At 50.2% G+C, this 24,754-nt stretch overlaps 1 protein-coding gene across 1 annotated transcript; it reads left to right on the top strand.

The window, feature by feature from the left end:
* The first annotated feature begins 429 nt into the window (after nucleotides 1–429).
* Nucleotides 430–18,605, top strand: LOC135908467 (serine/arginine repetitive matrix protein 2-like). Its single transcript, XM_065440239.1, has 3 exons — nucleotides 430–721; nucleotides 12,181–14,144; nucleotides 15,191–18,605. The coding sequence occupies exons 1-3, from the start codon at nucleotides 544–546 to the stop codon at nucleotides 17,252–17,254; spliced, it is 4,206 nt and encodes a 1,401-aa protein (XP_065296311.1). The 5' UTR covers nucleotides 430–543; the 3' UTR covers nucleotides 17,255–18,605.
* The last annotated feature ends 6,149 nt before the right edge of the window (nucleotides 18,606–24,754 follow it).

Genomic DNA, 24,754 nt, shown 5'->3' with positions numbered 1-24,754 from the left:
ACAGGTGAGATAGAGGTGACAAGGCTAAGAGAATTACGCAAAAGCTTGTCAATTATGCCAATTTCTAAAGGTTGCCTCAGGAGGAAGGTACAGTAGGACTTACTATTTATGCGCTTCTTATAGCTGTCATGTTTATTATTTTTCTTGATGCCTCAAAACATGGCTCGTACCCACAGGGGGGATTGGACACACCGGGTTGACTGAAAAGTGCATCCATCAAAATACCAAAACGAGGTACGGGCAAACATTCAAAGCGAGGCATTTAGGCAACTAAATGCTAACAGAAATTTCTATAGGTTCTTATACATTCTCACATTCTCACACTTTTACTTCATCTATGTGACTCTCTCTCTCAATTTATTTCGAGGTAAAAACGGGCGTGCGCTCGTGCTCACGAGCCGTTGCCCTCGTGAGCGAGAAGAAGCAGAAGAAGACGCGACTTCGCGCGGTGCACAAGCCCCGTCTCGCTTATTTCGAATCGAGGCATAACGCTCGCAGCTGAACGAGCCGTGTTCGAGGGAGCCCCAGCCGCAGGACGCACGTATGGCGGACAATCCCAACGAGAGGAGCGTTTCGAACGAAGGACCGTCTCCGGGCCCACTGCAGCGACATGGCGCCGCAACGGCGGACAATCCGAACGAGGCGACTCCGACCGAGCAGCGCGGCGCCGACAGAGCGAGGCAGCACCGGAAGAGGCCTAGGCCATGGTCCCGTCCTTTCGGTACGTCTGTACTAGCTTTCTCAGAGCGCTTGTTTGTAGATCATGGAGGCGGGGGGGGGGGGGGGACCCTAACGGTGTTTTCGATGGTCGGTCTTGGCGCAGCTTTCGTCTGCGCTTTGTAACCCTGCTATAGTGATGGGACGCCTTGTTGACGCGTGTATTAGGTGCGAGAAGGCGTGCTTCACGCGCAGATTATTGTATACATTTAATCCACTAAGGAAACGAGTCCGCGAAAGTAGTTGCGAGCTCATGATCCGGCTGTCCCTGTAACATCACCTAACGTCACGCACGAACGCCTAACCAATGTACCAACAATAAAAGCTAATAATTTCTCGTCAATAGTTTGGTTGAAACCATAACCCCAGGATTGTTTATACGGGTGCTCTAGTACTTCTCCGTAAGCGCATCGCATTACCTGCAAGAAAAAATAAATCGCCGCCCAATCACTCCGTATACAGATTGTTAACCAGCGAAGCTGAAACGTACGGCCCCGGTGTTTATCACTGGGTTAATCCGGACGGTTCATTAAACGACAGCTTGGTAGGCTGCCGAATCCGCGGTACGCAGTTGCTGCTTTGTGCTCGGCTGCACGAGCCTGTTCTTGTGCCCGGGTTGCAGCATCGGCACGGCGTAGACGAGCTTGTTCCCGGTTCCGCTCGCGGCGTTGCTGATCGAAAGCTGCCTGCTCCTCAGGAGTACGTATGACGCGTGGTCTGCTGCTGCGCGCGCGCTCGGCTGTGATGGAGGGCAACAACGTCACTATTGGCGCAGTCAATCGCGGACGGACGGACCAATCGGCTAGCCATATACAACTTCGCTGTAAAAAGAATCGTACAGGTTACACCCGCTGACAGAGATATTGTAAGCGAAGCATCAGTTGTTTTTTCCGACGCTCACGTTAAAATTTTTTTTTATTGCTTTACCGTATCGTTAATGGGCGCTTCAATTGTCTCAAAGCCGTAGCTGTCATGAGCTAAGAGTGGTACAGGTGGTGTTGCAGTGCTTAGCGCGAGGTCGCGGGAACGAATCCCGGCCACGGCGGCCTCATTTAGATGGGGCCGAAATGCGAAAACACTGTGTACTTACATTTAGGCGCGCGTTGAAGAGCATCTAGTGGTCCAAATTACTCCGGACTCCCCCACTACTGCGTGCCTCAAATCTGGCTTTGGCACGTGAAACCCCATAATTTATATTCATTTAACTTGATTGAGACATATGTATTAAACATTCAATTTTCCTGCGCAGGGTGGCCGTTTCATCTAATTCTGCCAGGTGCCACCTCATTCAATTTTTGTCTTGTGATTTTTCAAAGAACGTTCAGGAGTTGGGAAAGCTGAGAATTAGGCGTGTGTGTTATGCAGGTTAGATAATTGGGCTATGGTTCCTGCGGGCCCTACACTTCGAATTCATTCGTCGGACGCAGGGGAAGGCGGGAGATGGAAATTCAAGACGATGAGCAAAACGAGAACAAAGTGGAAGCAAGAGCCAACGTTTCGACGAGTGGACTTGTCTTCTTCAAGGCCTTGAAGAAGACAAGTCCACTTGTCGAAACGTTCACTTCTGCTTCGACCTTATTCTCGTTTTGCTCTTCGAGGGATGCGTAATTTCTTTGCTGAGTCTCGTCCTCCGCTAAACCCCCGCTAAAGCTACTCGTCGAGAATTAGACTATAGCGACCGACTGGCGGGCCGACTCACGTCAAACCCCGGTAAAGTAAGCGTAAAAGTTACGTCATAACCCTATTGCCCTTGTCCACAACATGACTTTAACAGGTCACGTTAAAGGCAGCATCAGGAAACATAAAATTATGTTTTCGTAATTGAAACGAAACCTCAAAAGTGCTTTTAAGTGAAAAAAATGTGCGCAGGTTTAACAAGCGCAGACGGTAGATGGGACAAAATAAGGTACCCACAAGACAAGCGCTTGCCTTGTGTCTGACTTTTTTTTTTCGCCAACCTAACGTGCGTCTACGAACCCACTTTGCCCCAGCAACACGTGATGCATTTACGATCGGAGCCGTGCTCTATGGGTACCTTGATCCGTGCGACCCCGACCTTTTACGCAAAGCGTATATGCAAAGAGTACACACACGCACACTATGCCTCCCCTCAAGCCGAATACACCTGATAAAGGGCCAGAGCTATCGCAAATCTTGCTGTGCGTTGCGGGGCCGAAGTGCAACTCTTTGGAGGCGTGGTTCCTGGCTCGTGCATCTGACGCACCGTGGAACTTCACCGTGGCACCGATGACGCGAGCTGCCAGTTGGTTGACGAATATATGCCGCTTGTAGAGAAAAAAGGCGGCAACAGTTGCTGAGCAGTACACACTGGCGTTCAAGTGAAGACGAAGCTTGAGCACTGCTTGTGTAAAGCCTCGATCAGCACCTTGAAGGCAGCGGACCCGCTCGCCCTCCCTAGTTCGGCGGACTTAGCAGAACTGATGTTAAAAGGACGGCCTACCTGGAGCCAGCACAGCCTTTTCGTTGGACATAGAGGACCTTTATTACTCAATTCCCCATGATGAATTGTTTGTGGCGGTGCGTGAAGCGAATGAACGTTTAGTAAGGAGGTTCGTCTTCAAAACCTATACTCCGTTTCATACATCAGGTACAACCAGTGGCGTAGCTAGGTCGTCTGGCACCCGGGGCCCATAGGTCTTCTGTCACCCCCCCCCCCCCGGGTTTAGCCGGCGGAAAGGGTGTCTTCAGGCGTATATGACACCCCCCCCCCCCCTCCCACTGGCCCCTTGCACCCGGGGCCCACGGCCCCCCGGCCCTCCCTGTTGCTACGCCACTGGGTACAACGCTGTGGAGGCTAAAGAAACTTCTTGCAGTGGCTGCTTTCGCACTTAAACAGTTCGGTGTCTTGACCAATTTTTGTGAAAATGTTCTTTATATAACGTATGTTCTGAATGAACATAAGAATTTACCCTTAGAAGCACACAACCCATGCGCTCATTCGGCTGCTAAAACGTTGTTTTAGATTAATTTGCTTTTCGTTGTTTTTGTTTGCATCCCATCGCGGCAGCCTCACGTGCGTGCTCGCGCGACCAAACGCCGCTGGTGCCCAACGATGCATAGACGGAACGGGCGAGTAAAGTTGTTTCTTCTTCCTTCCTCTTCCGCCGGGTTCTTCCTTCTTTGTGGTTTTTGTTCGCTCTCGGCTCTTCCTGAGCCTATGCCCTGCTCTCTGCTTCGGTATCTCGGCGCTAACGATGCTGGATGTCAATCATTCGAACTGATTTATTTACAGGCAGATGGTAACGGTTACAATGAGTATATAGCAAACAAGGAAAGGGGTTAATTCACATTTATGAATGCGGCTGAGCAAGGCCTCGGAGCAGTCCGTCGCTCCGATCGGGCACCTGACGAGAACGGTCCGTCGTCTCTCGGGCCTCAGCTCACACTGCCCGCTCAGCCGCGCCCGTTATCACCCCCCAGCCGTGGGACCATGTCCCCGGGCTAACTCGCACCGGCGGTGGCCGCCGCTCGAGCCCCCCGCGGCGCCTCGGCCCGACGCAAAACACTCCCCATTTACTCCCTTCTCCAGATGTCGGCTACAGCGGCTCACTGCGCGATTTATGGCGCTCGACAGACCCAGTGCTCGAGAACCCCTGCCGCTCCCTTTTTCGCCGAACAGCGTCCGGCCACCGTCTTCCCAAAGCAGGCACTCCCCGGAAGCGGCCAGGGTGCGAGCCAACAGCACAACATTGCCGTACAACACATACACAAAAGCAGAGGGGGCCCAAGAAAAGTCGAGGAGCACGCACTCAAGCAAAGAAAAAGAATGCACACATGACCTTCACCAAGCCGAACATTCACAACGACCTTACAGGGCGTAGTGATAAAATTTGGAGACCGCAGTACTTGCATAGCTTCCACAGCGTTGCACATGATGTATGAAACGGAGTATAGTAAGCATGAGCACTGGAGCGTTTTTTTGTTTTTTTTTTTGAGATACTGTCCTGTTATTTGGAGTCTACCCTCGTCGAGTTTAAAGGGCTCCTGAAATGGTTCGGACAAATTTTGTAGACGCGTAGGGTACAGCTAAAGTTAATCATTCGTACCACAATTTGTGTGAAACGTCTCCTATTGAGAGCTACGGACGATTACAAGTTACCCTCCTCCATAGTCATGCATTTTCTCCTCAACTCGTTCGCCGGGTGATCGGGACTAAGCTCCGCCTTCACTGGCTCTGCGTCATGATGGCACGTCGTGTTGTCGACTTCCGGTCCTCTAGGAGCGAGCGCGCGAAGCCTTTCCAAACTCTCCGTCAGCTGCTTGGCAGTTGACTCTAAGCGAGAGCTATCGAAGTAGCGTGAGTTGCAAGCATTCTGTCGCAACGCCGAACGTGTCTCGTATTCCAGTAACCACAAGCTAGCCGGGCGTTTCGACGGAACGGTGGAGGCATAAATTCAAGCTCATGAAGGAACGTTAGCGTAGACGTACGTGAGCTGCCTGAACGGTCCCCACGAAGGGGGGTATTGGCCTCGAGCTCCACCACTGGAAATGCTGGCGCCACCGTCGGCGTGACGTGCTAGGAGGGATCACGTGGACATAGCGTCCGCGTCGGCTGCTTCGGGAGCGCCGAAGTGAGCTGAAAACGACAGTTTAAATTCCCTCGTACGCTGCGGTCCTCATTTAGTGGCGAGATTTTCCCGCTTCGAGCGTCTCCTTTACAACGCTTGAAAGCACTACAATATGTAGTGGCTGACTTTGAAGGCGCGCAACGTGGTAGGCTACTGCTCGGTGCCGCAGTGCCGGACGTACGCAACCGAGCCCGGTGTCAGCCTTATTCACACGTAGCTGCAGGACAAGAAGCTGCGTGAAGCTTGGCTCTCAAAACATAAAATCGGCAAACAGTCATCGGCTACAACTCGGGTATGCAGCAAGCACAGACGCGAGGAAGATTTCTGCTACGGCGCCGGGTCTGGAATGTTCGGAAAACGCGCACTGAGACGCTCGCCCGAGTCCGCTGCCCGACTAATGTCATGACGGTTTGGTCTATGAACTTGTCGATGCTATAGATACTGGCAAGTTCACTGGAGTGGAAAGGGAGCGGTAAGAAGCACATAAAAAAAAAGCATGGCATATGGTCACGTTTGTGTTATGAATTAATGCACTGGATTACAAAAAAGAAGCAGCGGGAATTCGCGTGCAGAGGACACCGATAAAAATACAGTGCGACGCAACTCAAGAAATAATATTGAAACGTCCAAGAATTTAGTAGAAAAAAGAAAGATTGAATCGTCGCTACGACACATCACAGTTCCCCGTAGGCATCGAAGTCTCTACAATAAAATTGTTTTTGAACAGCTTTGATAGCGCTCACGCAACAATGGTCGCTTTTATAGTGTCAAATGCTCATATTCTGTGGCCTAAAGCTCATGGCACGGTGCGAAAACGCGCACGCGGCGAAAGCGAAACAGTGCGGGACAAGCATCCCAGTTGAAAAAGACAACAGGAATTCCTGTCGCAACTACAGAAATTTCTGTTGTACAACAGGATTTTTCTGTAGTAACTACAGATTCCTGATGGAGCGACAGACTTTTCTGATGTACAACAGACATTTGTTGTTGCTACTACAGAAGTACAGTCTGTCGTATGTCTGTTGTTACAACAGAAAGCTGAAGCTCTACAACAGATTTTTGTAGTACTACAGAAATTTCTGTTGTACAACAGGATTTTTCTGTAGTAACTACAGATTCCTGATGGAGCGACAGACTTTTCTGATGTACAACAGACATTTGTTGTTGCTACTACAGAAGTACAGTCTGTCGTATGTCTGTTGTTACAACAGAAAGCTGAAGCTCTACAACAGATTTTTGTAGTACTACAGAAAAAATTGTCATCACTACAGGCACCCTGTTGTCCCAACAGAAATACTCCTGAAGTAACCCGAAAAACTTCTGTAGTGCTACAGAGAGCTGTTGAAATACTACAGAAACCTATTGTGGCAACAGGCCCCCAATTGTCACAACAGAAGTGTTCCTGATGTAATGCGACCAACTTCTGTTGTACTACAGAAAAATGTTGTTGTACGACAGAAACCTATCATTGCAACAGGCCCCCAGTTGTCATAACAGAAGTGTTCCTGAAGTAATGGACAAACTTCTGTTGTACTACAGAGAACTGTTCCACAACGGAAACCTATCGCCGCAACATATACCCAATGATGACAACAGAAGTGCACTGAAATTGTGTGATGCGACAAGCTTCTGTAGTGCCCGGTTGAAAAAGACAAAAGGAATTCCTGTCGCAACTACAGAAATTCTGTTGTACGACAGAAGTTGTTGACATTTCTTAATTGGGAGACATTTCTGACGTTACGACATAAATTCTGATTTCGCAACAGAAGCATTCTGTCGCAACAACAAGAGTTCTGAAGTCGGAACAACAACTTTATATCCTGACAGCGACTCCGACGTTACGACACCAATTCTGACGTCGCAGCAGAAACATTCGGTCGCGATGGCCAAGAGTTCCGAAGTCGCAACAGAAGCGCTTCCCGTCGCGGTCCTTTAAAATTGTATGTTTTTGCATCGGTAGTGTACACTGTACTTTTCTCCTGCGCGGTATTCAATCGCACTTCTCTGAAGCCGGCAATGCTGACACCGATGGCACCGACACCGGTATTAAAGTCGACGTGGCGAATAGTTATAATTGTGCCGTGACGACGCGGCACCAGCAACGCCCTACCGGCCTCCTCTAAATCGGCCGCTGATCAAAATCATACCATCTGCGGGAATGGCTGCGTATCCGGTTTTTTTTTTGGTAAGATGTGGCACACAGGCCTGTGGACTTACATGTGCTGTTACACTGACACATTAGTTAATTTCCCAGGAATATTTCACAAGCTTATGCGAAGCGGAAAAGAAGATTTCGGTTGTTCCACAAAGTTGCGTGAAAAGCTGTATCGCTCGGGTCTCATTAATCTGATACAGTGCTGCCGTGAGAAGCCAGTATGCTGTCAGAAAGAACTCTCATCCACGAATGTTTATGTAGCTATTTTGCATTGAACACACGAATTATATGCGCGCTCAAAAGTGTAAAGAACGAGAGACAACTGTCGAAACTAGCAGTAATAACCCTAAAAGTCAACGTTGTCTATTTCTGAATTTCTTATTTAATATGGATATCGTACATCAAAATCGATGTTCTAGCACTGCACGATGTACTTGTCGATGGTACGAACACTCTTGCTCTTCTAGAGATGCGGCACTTGACGCGGTGGAGTGATAGCGGATCTTGGCTCTCAAAATGCAAATGTAAACATCAGCGCATCAGCACGTCGTACTATTCACATGGCCAAAACGTACACTCGAAGACCATGTCAGGGGTGGTGCAGTGGTAAGATGCCGGGCTAGGAATTGAGAGGTCGCATGTTCGAATCCTAGGCAAAGACGTTTTTTTTAAAATTTTTTTTTACTTTTATGTTTTTCTTTTTTGTGCTAACAAATTTACATAATCTTACGGACGTCTCTGTCAATTTTTAATTAAATGTTGATCAAGAACTACAGAACATTCTACTACAGGACGTCACACTACAGACAACAGAACTACAGGCAACAGAACTACAGGCAACAGAACTACAGGCAACAGAACTACAGGCAACAGAACTACAGGCAACAGAACTACAGGCAACAGAACTACAGACAACAGAACTACAGACAACAGAACTACAGAAACAACGTCCCAAAATACAACAGACTGGTAAAATTTCCTGTTGTGTTTTTCAACTGGGATGCAGACGCGCAGTCGGTTGCTGCGAATCTGTGCGATCGCCGCATTGAGGCTTCATTCTATTACGCTCCATTTAGTTATGCAAACACTATAAGAACATATTTCACATAGTTTGTGCTCAACGTTTGCCTACCTTTCACGCAAGAAGCTGGTTCGGGCAACTCCATCGAGGCGACCGCGCGCAGTGGCGTTCACTGTGCGTATTCGGTAGAGATAGCGTCTGTAAACGATTGTGTGCTTTCAGTTTGCTCAAGATTATTATTTAGACAGTAACAAACTTCTCTCGTTTCGAAAGTACTTACAGAAATGTCCGGGAGAGCTCGCACACGGTGTTTTCAGTGAGCGCTGATAGCAAAACCTATGAGGAGCGCGCCACGTGATCCCTCATACTACGCCAGCGAGGCGCTTCCGATAGATGGCGACTCCGTAACTCCTCGCCGCCAATATAGAATTCTATATATCCTCCTTGGTCACGGTGCAGCCACCCATTGGCGCAGAGCTTAACCAGCCAAACAAAGAGGTAATATTGCTCTAACCAAGTGTAAAACACTTTAAACATTTACAAAGAGAACGTGTTAACGATTACACTCCTACGAAAAATTTACGTCAGCAGCAAAGAAGAATACATTTTGTTACTGCTACTCTGTGTGGTTGAGTTTTGTGCCACCAGGTGGCTGCACCATGCAGACCATTCACATTTGCGCTTTTGCTCATCCCGTGAAACAACATGCAGGGACACGGCCAGGCCCTGTCCCCTAGCGCTTCCGTTTACCATAATACCGGACTCGCGAAACACTATTGCGTTAGTAATCTTCCGGTGTGAAGTGACGGCCGCAAACGCGCAAGTCCTGGCGCCGATCGGACAGCGGCAGTCCGATGCGCTGCAGCCAGTCCGCTCGTCTGCTGCCTTGCAGAGGGACACGATGTCGCAGCTTGGCATATTGTCAGTCGCTACGTTTGCAGTCCACAACGCAACAAAGTCAAATCATTGTGCTCGCAAAAATACTGAGACCGACTCTGACCGCGGAGCTCTCGTCAAAATGGAGCACGTTGTAACACAAGCAGACGACGCTTGCTGTGTGCCGGAAGTGCTTAAGTGTAGTGAGAAATTGTTCTTGTGCATTCTATTTCTGTTACTTTCTTTTTATAGAAATAAATTAACTAACATTTCAACTATTACGAACATCATTTGTTCACCATAAAGGTGAAAAAATTATCGATGACGCGCCCTGGGCAGCCAATCGGATAGCTCGCCCACATGTCGTCAATTGGGTGATCTACTTCATATAGGTAGGGGCGGCTTAAAATTCCGCCGAGCAGTGTGCTGCGATCGGCAGCGATCATTTTCGAAACCTTGTAATAAATTACACGCTTTACGCGGAGCACTTAGATGCGTCAATTAATGATCAGAAGCGCCTACTCTAACGACTCAGTACGTTTGTAGAAAATCGTCAAACTCGTTTCAGAGTCTCTTTAAGGGTCGCGTATTTTTACAAAAGAAAGGGATTTGTAATGGGTCCAACGCTGCCCCGGTGTTTTGCAGTATTGGCAAGAACTGACAATCTCATTTGCACTTCCTTGAACAACGATCATGTGGTCCGTGTGCTTAGACATGTTGATGATCTTTTTTTTTATTTTTTAAAGGATTTCACCCGGGAAGATAGTATATAGCGCAGCGCAGGATATTTGATCTGTTTTTAAGGGCTGCTCTTGAGCTTTAAATTTCACCTACGGACTGCCGGATAACAAATACATTAGGTTCCTCTACTTACAACCAACCTTTCTCGAGAAGGACCATGTCTTCTGGATGTTTTCACCTCAGACTACGAAGACCACTAACGCCGTATGCTTCTAATCAGTCTAAACTGGTCAGGAGTGGTGTAGCGGTTGGTTGCCCTCTGTACGCAGTGCAGAAAAACTGCTGCGAGCGCCTGGCGTGTAGCCTGAAAGAGCAGGTTGAGAGGTCGCTCGCAGCGGGTCTCCTTCTGCCACGTGAGAGACACGTGACATGCTTCATCGAGTGCATGACTTTACCGCATTCCGTTGGCATATGGTAGGTGTGTTAATAAGCGCCTGCAAAAAATAGACGGAAAGACAAGGGAGGTTAGCCAGTTCTCAGACTCAGCTTGCAAGAATATTACACGTTCTTAAGCGGCGGCCAGGGTCGCAATTTGTCAGTTCATTGCCGCGGCTGCAAGAAGTGCAAAAATTAACCATAGTGTAAAGCTGCTAGCGGAACCGTCATGCCAGCTTTTCAAATGGCTTAACACAGCAACGTGAATGATCCTTCACGGAATGAACAGTGCAAAATTGACGCGAGCAAAAACCGTTTTTTCCAGGTGAAGTGCTAATTTTTTTAATCAAATGTTTCTGTAAATGTACAGCTATTTGTAGCTTGAGAATATGAGAAGTTTTCTTTAAAAATTCATCAGCCCTTCCACTCAGGGGAGAAAGACCAGCTGTAAAGCTGTGGTCCGTTTTACCTCAATCGACGCATTTATGTATGTGTAGTAGTTGTTGTTGTTGTTGGACAGAGACAAGGAATACATGTTTTGACTGTGGAGGGATTTATACTTATTCTTTTACGAAGTAGTGACGCGTACAAGTGCCACCGCATGGCAGACGGGAATTCTACAATATTTGCAACTTCACTGTGAACTACGTAATTATAAAAAGTGTATGAAACTCTGTGAAATGTTAGAGTCATTTTAGCGGCTAATTGTCATTCAATTTGTTTTCGGATAGTTTAAATAAAATAAGGGTTACAGCCGTTTTCTGTAACCACTCCGCAGATGGTCGTGTATTGACAGCAGACGGGAATCCTGTAACGTTTAGAACTTCACTGTGAACTAATTATGATCAGTAAATGAAACCCAAAAAATGATAAAGCCGTCCTTAGTGGTCAATTTCAGTGTGATTTTTTCTAAGATGTCTGCATTGGATTGAGAGCTACAGAACATTCGCGAGAAACTCGAGACGAAACATTTTTCGTGTCGACGGGACGCATAGACGGACTCGCATTGACCACCGCCGGAGAGTAGCTATATGCAGTTTATCCCTAAAGTACTCCCTAAACTATACAGGTTCTCCCTAAAAACTACAGTTTCTCCCTAAAAGCTAGTTTCTCCCTAAAAACGATGTTAGGGAGGGGACAGATTAGATACGAGCAGGAAATATTAGAAGCATTTCACATCAGAGGGAAAACTGTGTCAGTGATACGTCTTCGTGTTTAACCAACAAAGAACGCGCTTACCTATCGGCTAGGTAAAAGGTGATAAAACTGACATTGACCTACGTGTCTTGGGAGAAGTAGAAGACGCGCATGCGTCAGATGTTGTGAGCAGCAAAGTACATTTCGACGTACGTGTCTTGCACGTACGTGCACGACACGCACGTCCTCCTTCCAATGCACGTAGCGTCTTGGGAGGAGGGAGAGATGCGCAAGCGTAGGACGTTATGTGCAGGAATGTGAATTCCAATCAAGCACAGTCGAAAGTCCTGCGTCCGTCCGTGTCTAACACCTTTTTTTCTTGTGTACACGACCTTGTATATTCGCTGGTACCTCCCTCCCCACCCCTTTCTTATTCTATAGTTCACGGTTACATCCTCTTCTTTATCACTCGATAATAATAGCCTCCGCGTAAAGGGTGGGTTGTCCAGATTTCCGCGTTCCCCCCGAAACGTTGATCTTACATCATTCGGCGACTTTCTCTACCGCAGGTCCATCGTCAGGAGTTAGTCCGTCCTCCTCGATGCGCGACACAACGGACGAGTTGACCACGCCCAGGGAACAGGTGTCGCCTCGCCCAGGGACGCTCGACTCGCGCAGCATCGCTCACACTTCGCTCGGGCCCGCGTCGCACAGCGGAAACGCACGGAGGCCACCGTCGTCTCGCTTTACCACGGACTGGCGAGATAGCACGGGAACCGTGCCTTCCGTCACCGCCCATGACGCCTCAGCCCTCGACGACACTCACGGCGAAGGTGGCCGTCGATCTTACCAAACGGCTGACGACAGTTCAGGGCGCCCCCCGCGGAGATCACCACAAATGGATCCGTCGCACGCGCGCAGGTCGCCCTCGCGACAGCGTCCTCAGCGTACCGCTGCGCGCGACCTCGTGCCGGGAACAGTGACTGACCGGACCAGAGGCGGTGTCCCATTGCCGTCGTCTCACTTTACCACGGACTGGCGAGACAGCACGGGAACCGTGCCTTCCGTCCCCGCCCATGACGCCTCAGCCCTCGACGACACTCGCGACGAAGGTGGCCGTCGATCTTACCAAACGGCTGACGACAGTTCAGGGCGCCCTTCGCGGAGATCACCACAAATGGATCCGTCGCACGCGCGCAGGTCGCCCTCGCGACAGCGTCCTCAGCGTACCGCTGCGCGCGACCTCGTGCCGGGAACAGTGACTGACCGGACCAGAGCCGGTGTGCCATTGCCGTCGTCTCACTTTACCACGGACTGGCGAGATAGCACGGGAACCGCGCCTTCCACGCACGCCCATGACGCCTCAGCCCTCGACGACACTCACGGCGAAGGTGGCCGTCGATCTTATCAAACGGCTGGCGACAGTTCAGGGCGCCCTTCGCAGAGATCATCACAAATGGATCCGTCGCACGCGCGCAGGTCGCCCTCGCGACAGCGTCCTCAGCGTACCGCTGCGCACGACCTCGTGCCGGGAACAGTGACTGACCGGACCAGAGCCGGTGTGCCATTGCCGTCGTCTCACTTTACCACGGACTGGCGAGATAGCACGGGAGCCGTGCCTTCCACGCACGCCCATGACGCCTCAGCCCTTGACGACACTCACGGCGAAGGTGGCCGTCGATCTTACCAAACGCCTGTCGACAGTTCAGGGCGCCCTTCGCGGAGATCATCACAAATTGACCCGTCGCACGCGCGCAGGTCGCCCTCGCGACAGCGTCCTCAGCGTACCGCTGCGCACGACCTCGTGCCGGGAACAGTGACTGACCAGACAGTAACCGGCGGGCCAATGGGACAGTCAACTGATGGCATCCCGAAGGGCGAAGACGCTCATTATGCGCCAGACTTGCAGCAATGGCGGTGGCCAAGCCGGGCGAGCGCCCACAGCGGCAGCCCTCGCCAGACCTCCGCGACGCGCGCCGACTTTCCTCGAGAAGACCAACAAACAACACCTGACGCCGACGTCTGGGCCCAAAGCAAGCGCAGCTCGATAGACGGCCCGTCACCGAAGAACTCGCCGGACCGCCGGGTAACCATACACCCTTCCGCCAAGATGGAACTCGCTAAAAACAAACAACTCGACGGCGTCTTCCAGCTGACCTCTGCCGAAGCCGAACCAATCGCTGGACCCCAACTTATGGGGCCAGTACCGCATCAGGTCAGCCGATGGCCCAGCGTCAGAAGCGCGGACCAGGAGGCCGCCGCCCGGCGACGCTCCATCGCCGAGCAGCTGCTCATGAGCTCTCCGCCCGGCCTGGTCAGCCCGATCGACCACGGACCCCTGGAGCGGGCGGCGGGCATTGCCTCCGGTCGGCGCCAGTCGATGATGGTGCAAGCGGCCATCCATGATCTGCCCAAGTTTTCCGAGGCGGACGCTAAGCAGAAGCGGCGTGCCTCGATGGAATATCGGGCCCGGGCGCAGCAGAAAAGGGAACACGGCCCCCAGACCCGCGTCCCTAGCGTCAGTCCTGGCCGTGTAAGTGAGCCTAACCAGAGCGAGAACTGATTGCGGCGAAGCGGATACCGAGAAAGAAACCATTGTTTCCTACAGAGATGTTACTATATACTACTGGCGCCGTTATAGTTCAGCTGCCATGGAAGTGTTGGATAGGTTGTGGTTTTGTGTAATATTCGCCCTAATGGCTTAAGAAATTCTTGTGTAATCATTTGAATAAGCGTAATCATTGCAAACTGCTGCATTTATAATTAAATGTTTGGTTCAAAATGGTCGGTTTGCAAATTCACAAAGCTGTTTAAAGCCAGAAGGACGGTATTTAGGCAAGTACATGCACTACTACCCTTTATTACTACGTGCATTAAAATTTCATAACGTTTGTGTACCGCTTTTAAACTAAGAAGACCTGAAATGGAAGCCGCAATTTTGTGCTCAATAGCAGAAAGTCATATTCGCAATCATGGCGGCTAAATGGGTGTATGACAATAGGCAACTTCCCCAGTGCGTTTTACCAGTTAGGCCATGTCAAAAATTGCGAAAATTATAGGAACGATCAAAAGAACGGATGCTCGCCTAAACTACATTGTAGCTCAGAGCAAGCTGTTGTCCGATAATTAAATTTCCGCTTTATGGTATTACCCCCAATGTGGAGCTAGGCTCACGAAAACGGATACTCAGAATCCAACTGAATGCAGCACCAAGGACCCGACAAAATCTCGTTCAGGTCCTCAGAAAATAATTCTTACATGAATTTGTCGTGGTTCAAGGATGGAATCCGGTACTACCACCTTTTCAGTGCAGTCGTCCTGTCAACCGCGTTAAGCCTACAAGAGGCTAGCAGATCACACCACGAAAGGAAAATAAACAACAAAGGGAGAGTTGCCAGCAACACCAATTATTCGCGGGTATTTATAGGGTCGAAGCTCGGAAGCGTCGTGCAAGTTTGATCTTCTATTGCCTTATTCTGCGCAAATCCAAAGCCTCGCTATCATCTCGTCGTAGTTAAATTATTCCGTCAACTGTAGCTCCGTGCAATTAAGGGTTCCGTTCTCTGTTTTTGCCAACAGTACGCAGAACAAGAGCTGGAACGGCGTCGCCTTGAAAAGCTCCAGTCTCGCCTGCGCGGTTGCCGTCGCCACAAAAAGCGCCTGGTCTTCGCGGCCATGGGCGTTCTCTTGCTTCTCGTCGTTATCTACTTGGTGCTAAGAGCGCTAACCTCGCCCGAAGACGGTGTCTGCTCCAGTGACGACTGCCTCGACCACGCCCATCAGCTTCTTCAGTCCCTTGACACGACGGCGGACCCGTGCACCCGTTTCCACGCCTACGTGTGCGGAGCCAACAGGTCCCGACCGGATGCCCAGGTCGCCGAAGCGCTTCCGTACGCCAAGCTCGTCGTCTCAAGCGTCGTCAGCGCGGCCACCACATCGGCGCCTCCTGCAGCAGATGGGCGTTACCCTGCGACTTCCAAGGCCCTGACCGCCTTGTCGACCTGTCTCGGCGCACCAGCCACGAAGACAGCCGAGGACTTCGTTAGGTTCATGGAGGCACGCGGGATACGGTGGCCATCGGTGGATTCGGGTGCGCAGGTGGGAATAATCGGAGTTTTCGACGTCCTCCTGGACTTAATCGTGAACTGGAGGGTTGTTCTGTGGTTCGATGCGAAGCTCGTCTACCTGACCGAAGACCGCCTTCCGGTCGTCGCCTTCGAAGAGCCAGGCGCCTTGCCGCTGCTGCGCATGCGGCAGGTGTCGTTCCTGGACGACGTCGCGTACGGCCACGCCATGGGGAGCGTGTCGCTTTTCCTAACCAACGGAACGACCGAGCTGAAGAAGTCCGCCATCCAAGAGCTGCACAAGGACGAAGGAGCCATCAGGGACGCTGTTCTGTCGACGCGCACAGATGAGCATGACATCCTGCTGCCACTGCACAAGGCTCATCAGCTTTATGTCCACAACGCCTCCTTGAGCGAATGGCGCGCTGTCATCGCGAAGCATGTGAAATCAACTCCCCTCGTTTCTATAGAAACGAAAATCCTAATAATGAAACAGTACTCATTCAGTCGGCTTTCGAATCTACTCGAAACTATCTCACCCGCACGGCTTCTGAACGTGATCGGCTGGATGTTCGCTTACGTCTACGTGTGGATGTTGAACGCCGACTTCTTGTCCTTGGGCGGTCGGACGGCTGAGAACGCGGGTGCTGGCACGCATTGCTTTCTCGCCGTCCACGAGTCGTTCGGCATTGTCCAGGCGTCGACGATCTTCCACGCACTGTTCGATACCGAAGCCCGGAAGGAGTACATTTCGACGCTCTTCAACTCCATTTCGAAAGCACTCCTCGGCCAGCTCCAAGCTTCGGAATCCATCACCAACCTGACGAAGAAGGAAGCGGCCCTGAAGATAGGCAGCCACATGCGCGTCCAGTTGTTCCCGGCGCTGCCGTTCATGATCGCCGAACAGTTGGACGTTCTCTACAGCATCTTTCCCGACAACTACGGCAAAGGCGCGACGTTCTTCGAGATGTGGCTCAAGTCTAAGCAGGCCCTGCAGCTGGCGCTGTACAGCCCTTTCCACGACAACCTGCTGACCGCCCGTTACCGGTGGCAGTCAGGAAGCGCCATCTACCTCTACTCGGTGAATCTCGTCTGGCTTGCCGTTTCGGCGCTCCTCCCGCCGTCGTACCTGACCCGGGGCTCGCCGATAATGACCTATAGCGGTTTGGGATACCAGTTCGCCCGGCAGCTGGTCAGGGTCGCCGACGAGCGGGGCCGGAAGTTGGATTACACGGGCTCTGAGATACGCTGGTGGGAGCAACAGGGAAAGTGCGCACTAGACAGGGCTGCGACGGCGCGGGAAATGAAAGAGGTCGCCGATCTCTTCGCTCTGGACGTCGCGCTGGCCGCGCTCAAGAGCAGCGCCGCATCCAGCCACGAAGGCGGCCTGTCCACGCTCGGGATCAAGCAGCTGGAGATGTTCTCGCCGTTGCAGACGTTCTACATTAGCTACTGCAGCCACTTCTGCGACCATCCTGTGGAAGGGCCGGTCATGTGCAATTTGGCCGCCAACGCTTCCGACTTCGCAGAGGCCTTCGGCTGCCACCGCCAGTCGCCACCGACGTGTCTGTTCGCGTAGCGAAGTGGTCGCGGTCGTGCGCGTATGCTGGCCTTTCCCTGCTGCGACATACGGTTCGAGGCAGCTCATTCGCTGTCGTTTCTTTTTCGAGCTAGGTTTGATAGCTCATCGGGCAACAGTGCCAATTGTTTGTATTCTATTATCTAGTTATTCTTATAGTTTCTAAGGTCGCCCGCGATACTGAGATTGCACACGTAACAATCCAGTGGAATGGTGTGTAAGACCTGCATACCTCGCTCCGTTTGTATGCATATGCTTACTTTAAAAGATTATTGTTTTGCGTGCTTTGTTTTGATTGTATGTTTATGCTTACTTTAAAAGATTGTTTTGTGTGCTTTGTTTTATTTGTATGTTTAACCATAAAGCGGAGGTTCGTGACCAATTATTTTGTTTTAAACGTCTCTGCAGTGGTGTGCGCCCTATAGCAAGTGCTATTTAGATGGTAGTAATGGACCGAAACGTAGGATGACAGATTCAATCACGTGACCTAAATAGTGACTGGATAATCTCCCGACTGGAGCCCGTATGCGCCCATGAATATCGACATCAGTGCTACTGCGAAGGTATGCTATAGGACCGACCTGCCAACAAGGCTGACGTTAACAAGTCGCTGTTTTACAACGCGATCAGACAACGAGGTTCCCAGACCGGAAGAGGAGGCATGCGGATTCTGACTGGCAGTTCCTCTCGTCGGCTTCCAGAGGTACAGACTTCCCCATGGCGGTGGTGCTGTCGCAATCTCGAGACACACAGGAGATCACGCGACCAAGCGACGACTTCACGAAAGCGGGCATCGCCTGGCTTTCCTATAGCGACGGAGATTATATACGTTTCGTAACCCGTAAACTTAACCCCTGTATTCACAATACTAGAATCGGAAGCTCTCTGTTCACCCCACTCAGTTGATCACAGCGCCGCTCCTCGGTTGAAGACACTGCGATTCCCAAAGATTGTTGTGGAGTGTTCACGAAGCGCAGTGACGGCCTTCTCGTAGGGCGCCGTTGCCATCAACTTTATTGAGTATGGGTGGCACGTTGAGTCGGGTGAGTGTTCTAGATACGGCGGTTTATCTCCACCCAGCTGGAATGGCCGGCGCGTATCCTGCAAACGGTCACTTAGATGACCGCAATGGTGGTCACCCCAGCTATGTGGTGGAGCTTGGCATTGAGATTATTGGCACTAAACAAGTCGTTATTCCAGTCGGGAGCCAGCGAAGCTGCTATTTGGCAACATCGTTTTGTTCCACTCCGATATCCAGTGGCAGCAGTACGCGCTCCCTGAATTTTGACCGACAAAGAATGCTACTCTGCCTATAATCGAACAATAAATGGTGACAGGAAGCAGACCTCGTTGCTGTAGAGTATAAATAAAAACAATAGTGCACGATATTCAGCAGCAGCTCTGATTTTCATGCTTTTTTTTTAAGAACACAGCTCTTAGGCGCCCGTTCCTGGGTTGAGCGTCGCCGTCCCTCAGCGTAACCGCATGATCGCGCTCGTTACCCTGCTCCTGCGTTCGTCTTCGTCGTCTTCCACAGCTGGCTCCGATGTCGCTCATCATGCTAGCGTTCCCATACGGCTCCTCCCTATGGGAAGGCGCTGACGGCACTAGCCTACTGCCAGTTGGTATGGTGATTTCGGTCTCAGATTCTTTGCCTCAGTGTAGAGAGAAATGAAATCACGTATACAGCAGCGCTCAAATTTCGCATTAGGTAGTATCTTATTTGTGGGATATTTTTTTTTTTTTACACCGGGGCTGCTAATTTTTTGGTCAACAAGGTATCTGCCGCCGGATAATTGCTTCCACAGACTACTAAGCGATGTCACTGGGCCAGTGAGTGCACATCAGGCCCTGTCAGCGTAGTGAAACGATACAACACGACACAAAACATGGACCTAATTATAATGTTTCGTCGGTATACTTAAAGCACACAGACCTCATAATTGAATAGCGCTTCACATTGAACGCCTTCACTGATTTTTCTTCGCCTGAGACTGAGGCTTATCGGCTGACTGAGCGAGGTATTAATTCTGAATCCACTAGATCCATGATCATAGCAAAACCGGCGACGCATTGATTCTTTGGAGTTTATTCACGACTTTAATGCGATCTATCTCGTAGTGAGTGTGTAAGTGAGGATATATTTTATGTGATCATTGTTACGAAAAGTGGCACATACATACCCAGGGACACATACTCGGTGACCCAAGCTGGCGTCAAAGAGGTTTATTGAACAGCGGCGCATACCCAGTGTCTCATGCTCTCGGACCCAGGTTCGTCAAATATTGTCATTGAAAAGCAGCAAGTACCCAGTGCCCCATAACCAGTGACCTTAGTTGGTCTAACAGTTCATTTTGAACCCGGTTTCCTCGGCACAGGAGCCCGACGCTCTGCCTATTCGAGCATGGACTACCCGAAGTTTGCCAGAAACAGGTTAGGCGTGGACATATATACATACATACCGCAAACTGGGTGACGTTTCGAAAGAATGCTAATAGCATTAATACAAACTCCACTAACCAACCTTGTACCAAGATTGAATACGGTTTGGCGCATGAAATGTGACTTGGTGGTCATGCCTATTGAAAGTTTTGATTGAATCAAGCTGCATGCACTTTGGCCTCTTGTTCGACGTTACCCGTAACACACTCGAGCACATCACGCGCAACGTGAATATTAGGCTGAATTGACTGGCTTCCAATGCCGCATGCCAGTTTACCTGTTGACGGCAACAATTTGTCACATAAGTTGGGATAGCATTATTACAAACTCCATTAACCAACCTTGTATGAAGATTGAATACGGCTCGACACACGAAATGTGACTTGGTGGTCATGCCTATTGAAGGTTTTGGTTGAATCAAGCTGCACGCACTTTGGCCTCTTGTTCGACGTTGCCTGCAACACACTCAAGCACATCACGCGCAACATGAATATTAGGCTGAATATTCATGTTGCGGCATGAATATTCAGCATGCCGCAACATGAATGCCAATGCTTCCAATGCCGCATGCCAGTTTACCTGTTGACGGCAACAATTTGTCACATAAGTTGGGATAGCATTATTACAAACTCCATTAACCAACCTTGTACGAAGATTGAATACGGCTCGACACACGAAATGTGACTTGGTGGTCATGCCTATTGGTGATTTGGGTTGAATCAAGCTGCACGCACTTTAGCCTCTTGTTCGACGTTGCCTGTAACACACTCGAGCACATCACGCGCAACGTGAATACTAGGCTGAATTGACTGGCTTCTAATGCCGCATGCCAGTTTACATGTTGACGACAACAATTTGTCACATAAGTTGGGATTGAAGAAGGTACTGCTAGCATCGTTTTGTTGCCAAAACGTAAAACCCCTGAGCTCAGCTGATGGTATCATACAACTGAATGTCATAGGAAATTCGCTTCATTATTATCTCCTTTTCTGCTAAATTTCTACCGGCAAGCTTATAGCCAAGGTTTTTGCCTGCCGCATTCTACGAGTGGAATGCTGTCTTCATTCCAAAAAGGAATGATGAAGCCATGCTGCAAGAAGTGGAAGAGTTTCGCGCCACATCATTATACATTGCAGATGCGAGGTTCTTGCAAAAAAATGGCTGTGGCTTAGGTAAGGTTAAGCCCAGGATGCGAAGCATACTAGCCTTTATTTTAGTTGTTGAACCACTGTTTAGCCTGGTGAACTGCTGTTGCTTGGCTATATTTGGTTCGGCTAGACGAAGAAACAACTCATGCATTACTGCTTCGCCTTCAAGAGTGGAACGCGACAGCGTTCCCGTCGACCCGCCAAGGGGTGTAAGACAATGGGCTACAGGGCAGCGACTACGCGCCCCGCATTGGACGCGGTGAGCGTCGAGCAAAGCAGCGTTCGGCGCGGCAACGAAATGTGCGCCTGAGCAAGAGACGCACGCCTTAGAAACAGCTCGTTTCTAAGGCAACACCGCATTCACTAGAGGCGCTTTTGTACCGCTTTGAAGCATCGTACTCGTGGCTCAGTGGTAGCGTCTCCGTCCCACACTCCGGAGACCCTGGTTCGATTCCCACCCAGCCCGTCTTGCAAGAGTTGAGCCAAAGCCACTTCTCCTCTGTCGTGACGTCACGGTGTCACGTGGTTTCAAGGCGACACCGCCGCACCTGAAGAGCTGGGTTGAGCTCTCGTAATATGCTTCGCATAACATATTAGCTCGTCGGCTATATAGGATGTGATCGCTTCTGTGGTTGATGATTACTATGCGCTATAGGCCACAGACTCGTGCACAAGAAGACGCAATAACACCCTTGACTTCGCTCGTGCATGCTGGTGCTTTGGGTTTTTTGACGCGTGCGTCGCGTCGCTTACCAGCAACTGACTTAATACATTTGAGTGCACGAAAGTTTTCACCATCCAGCCTTCGTGGCAGCTAGCGCTTAGAGACTGTACCTGACAATGCAACGTCTTCTGGATCTTCCCATGCAGGCCTTAAGGAACAGGTTGTAACGTTCTCCACCCGACAGCAATAAATCAGTGATGTGGTCATCAAACCATCCCCGTCGCCTTGTTGCTGTCGTCAGACACCCATAATGCAAGCCTTGCACAAGCATGTCGGTTGGTCCTTATGGTAGCCACTTGCAGAACCCCGAACAATGCTGGGCAGCCAGATACCTGAAAAACGCTCCGCAGAACATTTGAGTCCCACAGTGTTTTATAGTCCACAGAGTTTATAGTCCACAGTCCCAAAGTGTTTTTTTTTGGTTTTATAGTGAAGCTTTATTTGCCTCTCCCTTGGACTTTACCGTTGATTCTGCAGCGGGCCGATGTCTTACAAAATCCGTGGGTCATGCTGAATGTAATGTCATCGTCCCGCCGTTGTCGCCGTACATTTTTCATCGCTGCTTGCTGCACTCTTGGACGATTGGTCTTTACCGGGCATAGTGCAAACGAACACCCGATATAGTACGAATTGAGGTGGCCTGCGGCTTCATGGGATGCACGTAGGCACGAGTTCCAACGCCGACGTGATTTCCAACGCCAAAACGCCGTCGTCGTCATTTTATCGCCTTTGTACCATTGCCATCATTCTTTTGTTGTCATTTGATCGCCATGCTTTCGCCTTCTTCACTCTGCCGCTGTAACTGCGTTGTCATATTGTCGTCATCACGCTACCGTCTTCGAACCGTCCTCGTCACACCGCCATTGTCGTTCCATTGCCATCAGTCCACCATCGTCCTTCAATTGGCGTCATGCAGCTGTCGCGATGGCATCGTCGCCAAAGAGTTGTCGTCGTGCCGTCGTATTCATTCCATCGTCGCCATTTTGTCGTAGTGATTACACCGCTATAAAAACGGCGTCCTAATGCCGTCGTCGTCATACAGTCGTAGACATTTCAGCATGGTCATACCATTGTCTTCATGCCGCGGTCGTCACATAATTGTAATCGATCTGGCATCGTCATGCTTTCGTTATGACGTCATGACAGTTCTATTGTCAATTTCTAGTGATTCCAATTGTCGTCGTGCCATCGTCTACGCGCCATCATCGTCGTACAGCCGCCGCCATTTCGGCATCGCCATACCGTTGTCGTAATACCACCGTCGTTATACCACTGTAACCTTACCGCTATACCGTGTAGCACTGTAACCACTGTAACTCATTATGTATTTGCATTTTTGTATTTCTATAATTCACTGCTTTCTTGCTGTTAAGTAATATTGGTGTTTTGTTTTAACTTTATAAAAGGTCCCCCTACAGTGTTTACACTACGGGACCTTTTTCTCTACTAAATATCAATATTTTTGTATCTGCACTAAGTATTCAATAAACTTCAAACTTCAACTTCAAACCTGTTTAGTGTGGTCACATCGTCATGCGATCGTCACGATGTCGTCGTCTTTCCATCTCTGTTATTCTCTTCATAACACTGTCGTGTTCGCTCCAGCATTGACATCAGGTCGTCGTCGCGCCGTCATCGTCACGCCGTTGTCATCACAACATCGTTTCGTCGCTCATGCGTCGTTACCTCAGGGTCGTCGTGCCGTCGTCTACGCGCCGTCATCGTCGTACAGCCGCCGTCATTTCGGCACCGTTGTCTTAATGCCACCGTCGTTATACTACTGTAACCTGTTTAGTGTCGTCACATCGTCATGCCATCGTCTTGATGTCGTCGTCTTTCCATCTATATTATTCTCTTCATAACACTGTCGTCGTCACTCCAGCATTGACATCACGTCATCGTCGCGCCGTAATCGTCACGCCGTTGTCATCACACCATCGTTTCGTCGCTCATGCGTCGTTACCTTAGGGTCGTCGTACCGTCGTCTACGCGCCGTCATCGTCGTACAGCCGCCGTCATTTCGGCACCGTTGTCGTAATGCCACCGTCGTTATACTACTGTAACCTGTTTAGTGTCGTCACATCGTCATGCCATCGTCTTGATGTCGTCGTCTTTCCATCTATATTATTCTCTTCATAACACTGTCGTCGTCACTCCAGCATTGACATCACGTCATCGTCGCGCCGTAATCGTCACGCCGTTGTCATCACAACATCGTTTCGTCGCTCATGCGTCGTTACCTCAGGGTCGTCGTACCGTCGTCTACGCGCCGTCATCGTCGTACAGCCGCCGTCATTTCGGCACCGTTGTCGTAATGCCACCGTCGTTATACTACTGTAATCTGTTTAGTGTCGTCACATCGTCATGCCATCGTCTTGATGTCGTCGTCTTTCCATCTATATTATTCTCTTCATAACACTGTCGTCGTCACTCCAGCATTGACATCACGTCGTCGTCGCGCCGTCATCGTCACGCCGTTGTCATCACAACATCGTTTCGTCGCTCATGCGTCGTTACCTCAGGGTCGTCGTACCGTCGTCTACGCGCCGTCATCGTCGTACAGCCGCCGTCATTTCGGCACCGTTGTCGTAATGCCACCGTCGTTATACTACTGTAATCTGTTTAGTGTCGTCACATCGTCATGCCATCGTCTTGATGTCGTCGTCTTTCCATCTATATTATTCTCTTCATAACACTGTCGTCGTCACTCCAGCATTGACATCACGTCATCGTCGCGCCGTAATCGTCACGCCGTTATCATCACAACATCGTTTTGTCGCTCATGCGTCGTTACCTCAGGGTCGTCGTACCGTCGTCTACGCGCCGTCATCGTCGTACAGCCGCCGTCATTTCGGCACCGTTGTCGTAATGCCACCGTCGTTATACTACTGTAACCTGTTTAGTGTCGTCACATCGTCATGCCATCGTCTTGATGTCGTCGTCTTTCCATCTATATTATTCTCTTCATAACACTGTCGTCGTCACTCCAGCATTGACATCACGTCGTCGTCGCGCCGTCATCGTCACGCCGTTGTCATCACAACATCGTTTCGTCGCTCATGCGTCGTTACCTCAGGGTCGTCGTACCGTCGTCTACGCGCCGTCATCGTCGTACAGCCGCCGTCATTTCGGCACCGTTGTCGTAATGCCACCGTCGTTATACTACTGTAACCTGTTTAGTGTCGT

The sequence above is a fragment of the Dermacentor albipictus genome, chromosome 3, assembly GCF_038994185.2.
Source record: "Dermacentor albipictus isolate Rhodes 1998 colony chromosome 3, USDA_Dalb.pri_finalv2, whole genome shotgun sequence".
Lineage (NCBI taxonomy): Eukaryota > Metazoa > Arthropoda > Arachnida > Ixodida > Ixodidae > Dermacentor > Dermacentor albipictus.
This window is presented reverse-complemented; position numbering and strand designations above follow the sequence as displayed.

Coding starts and splice junctions, on each gene's coding strand:
- LOC135908467 (XM_065440239.1), top strand. CDS start 544: ATGGCGGACAATCCCAACGAGAGGAGCGTTTCGAACGAAGGACCGTCT. Junction 722..12,180: donor GCCATGGTCCCGTCCTTTCG/GTACGTCTGTAC, acceptor TCTCTACCGCAG/GTCCATCGTCAGGAGTTAGT. Junction 14,145..15,190: donor CTAGCGTCAGTCCTGGCCGT/GTAAGTGAGCCT, acceptor TTTTGCCAACAG/TACGCAGAACAAGAGCTGGA.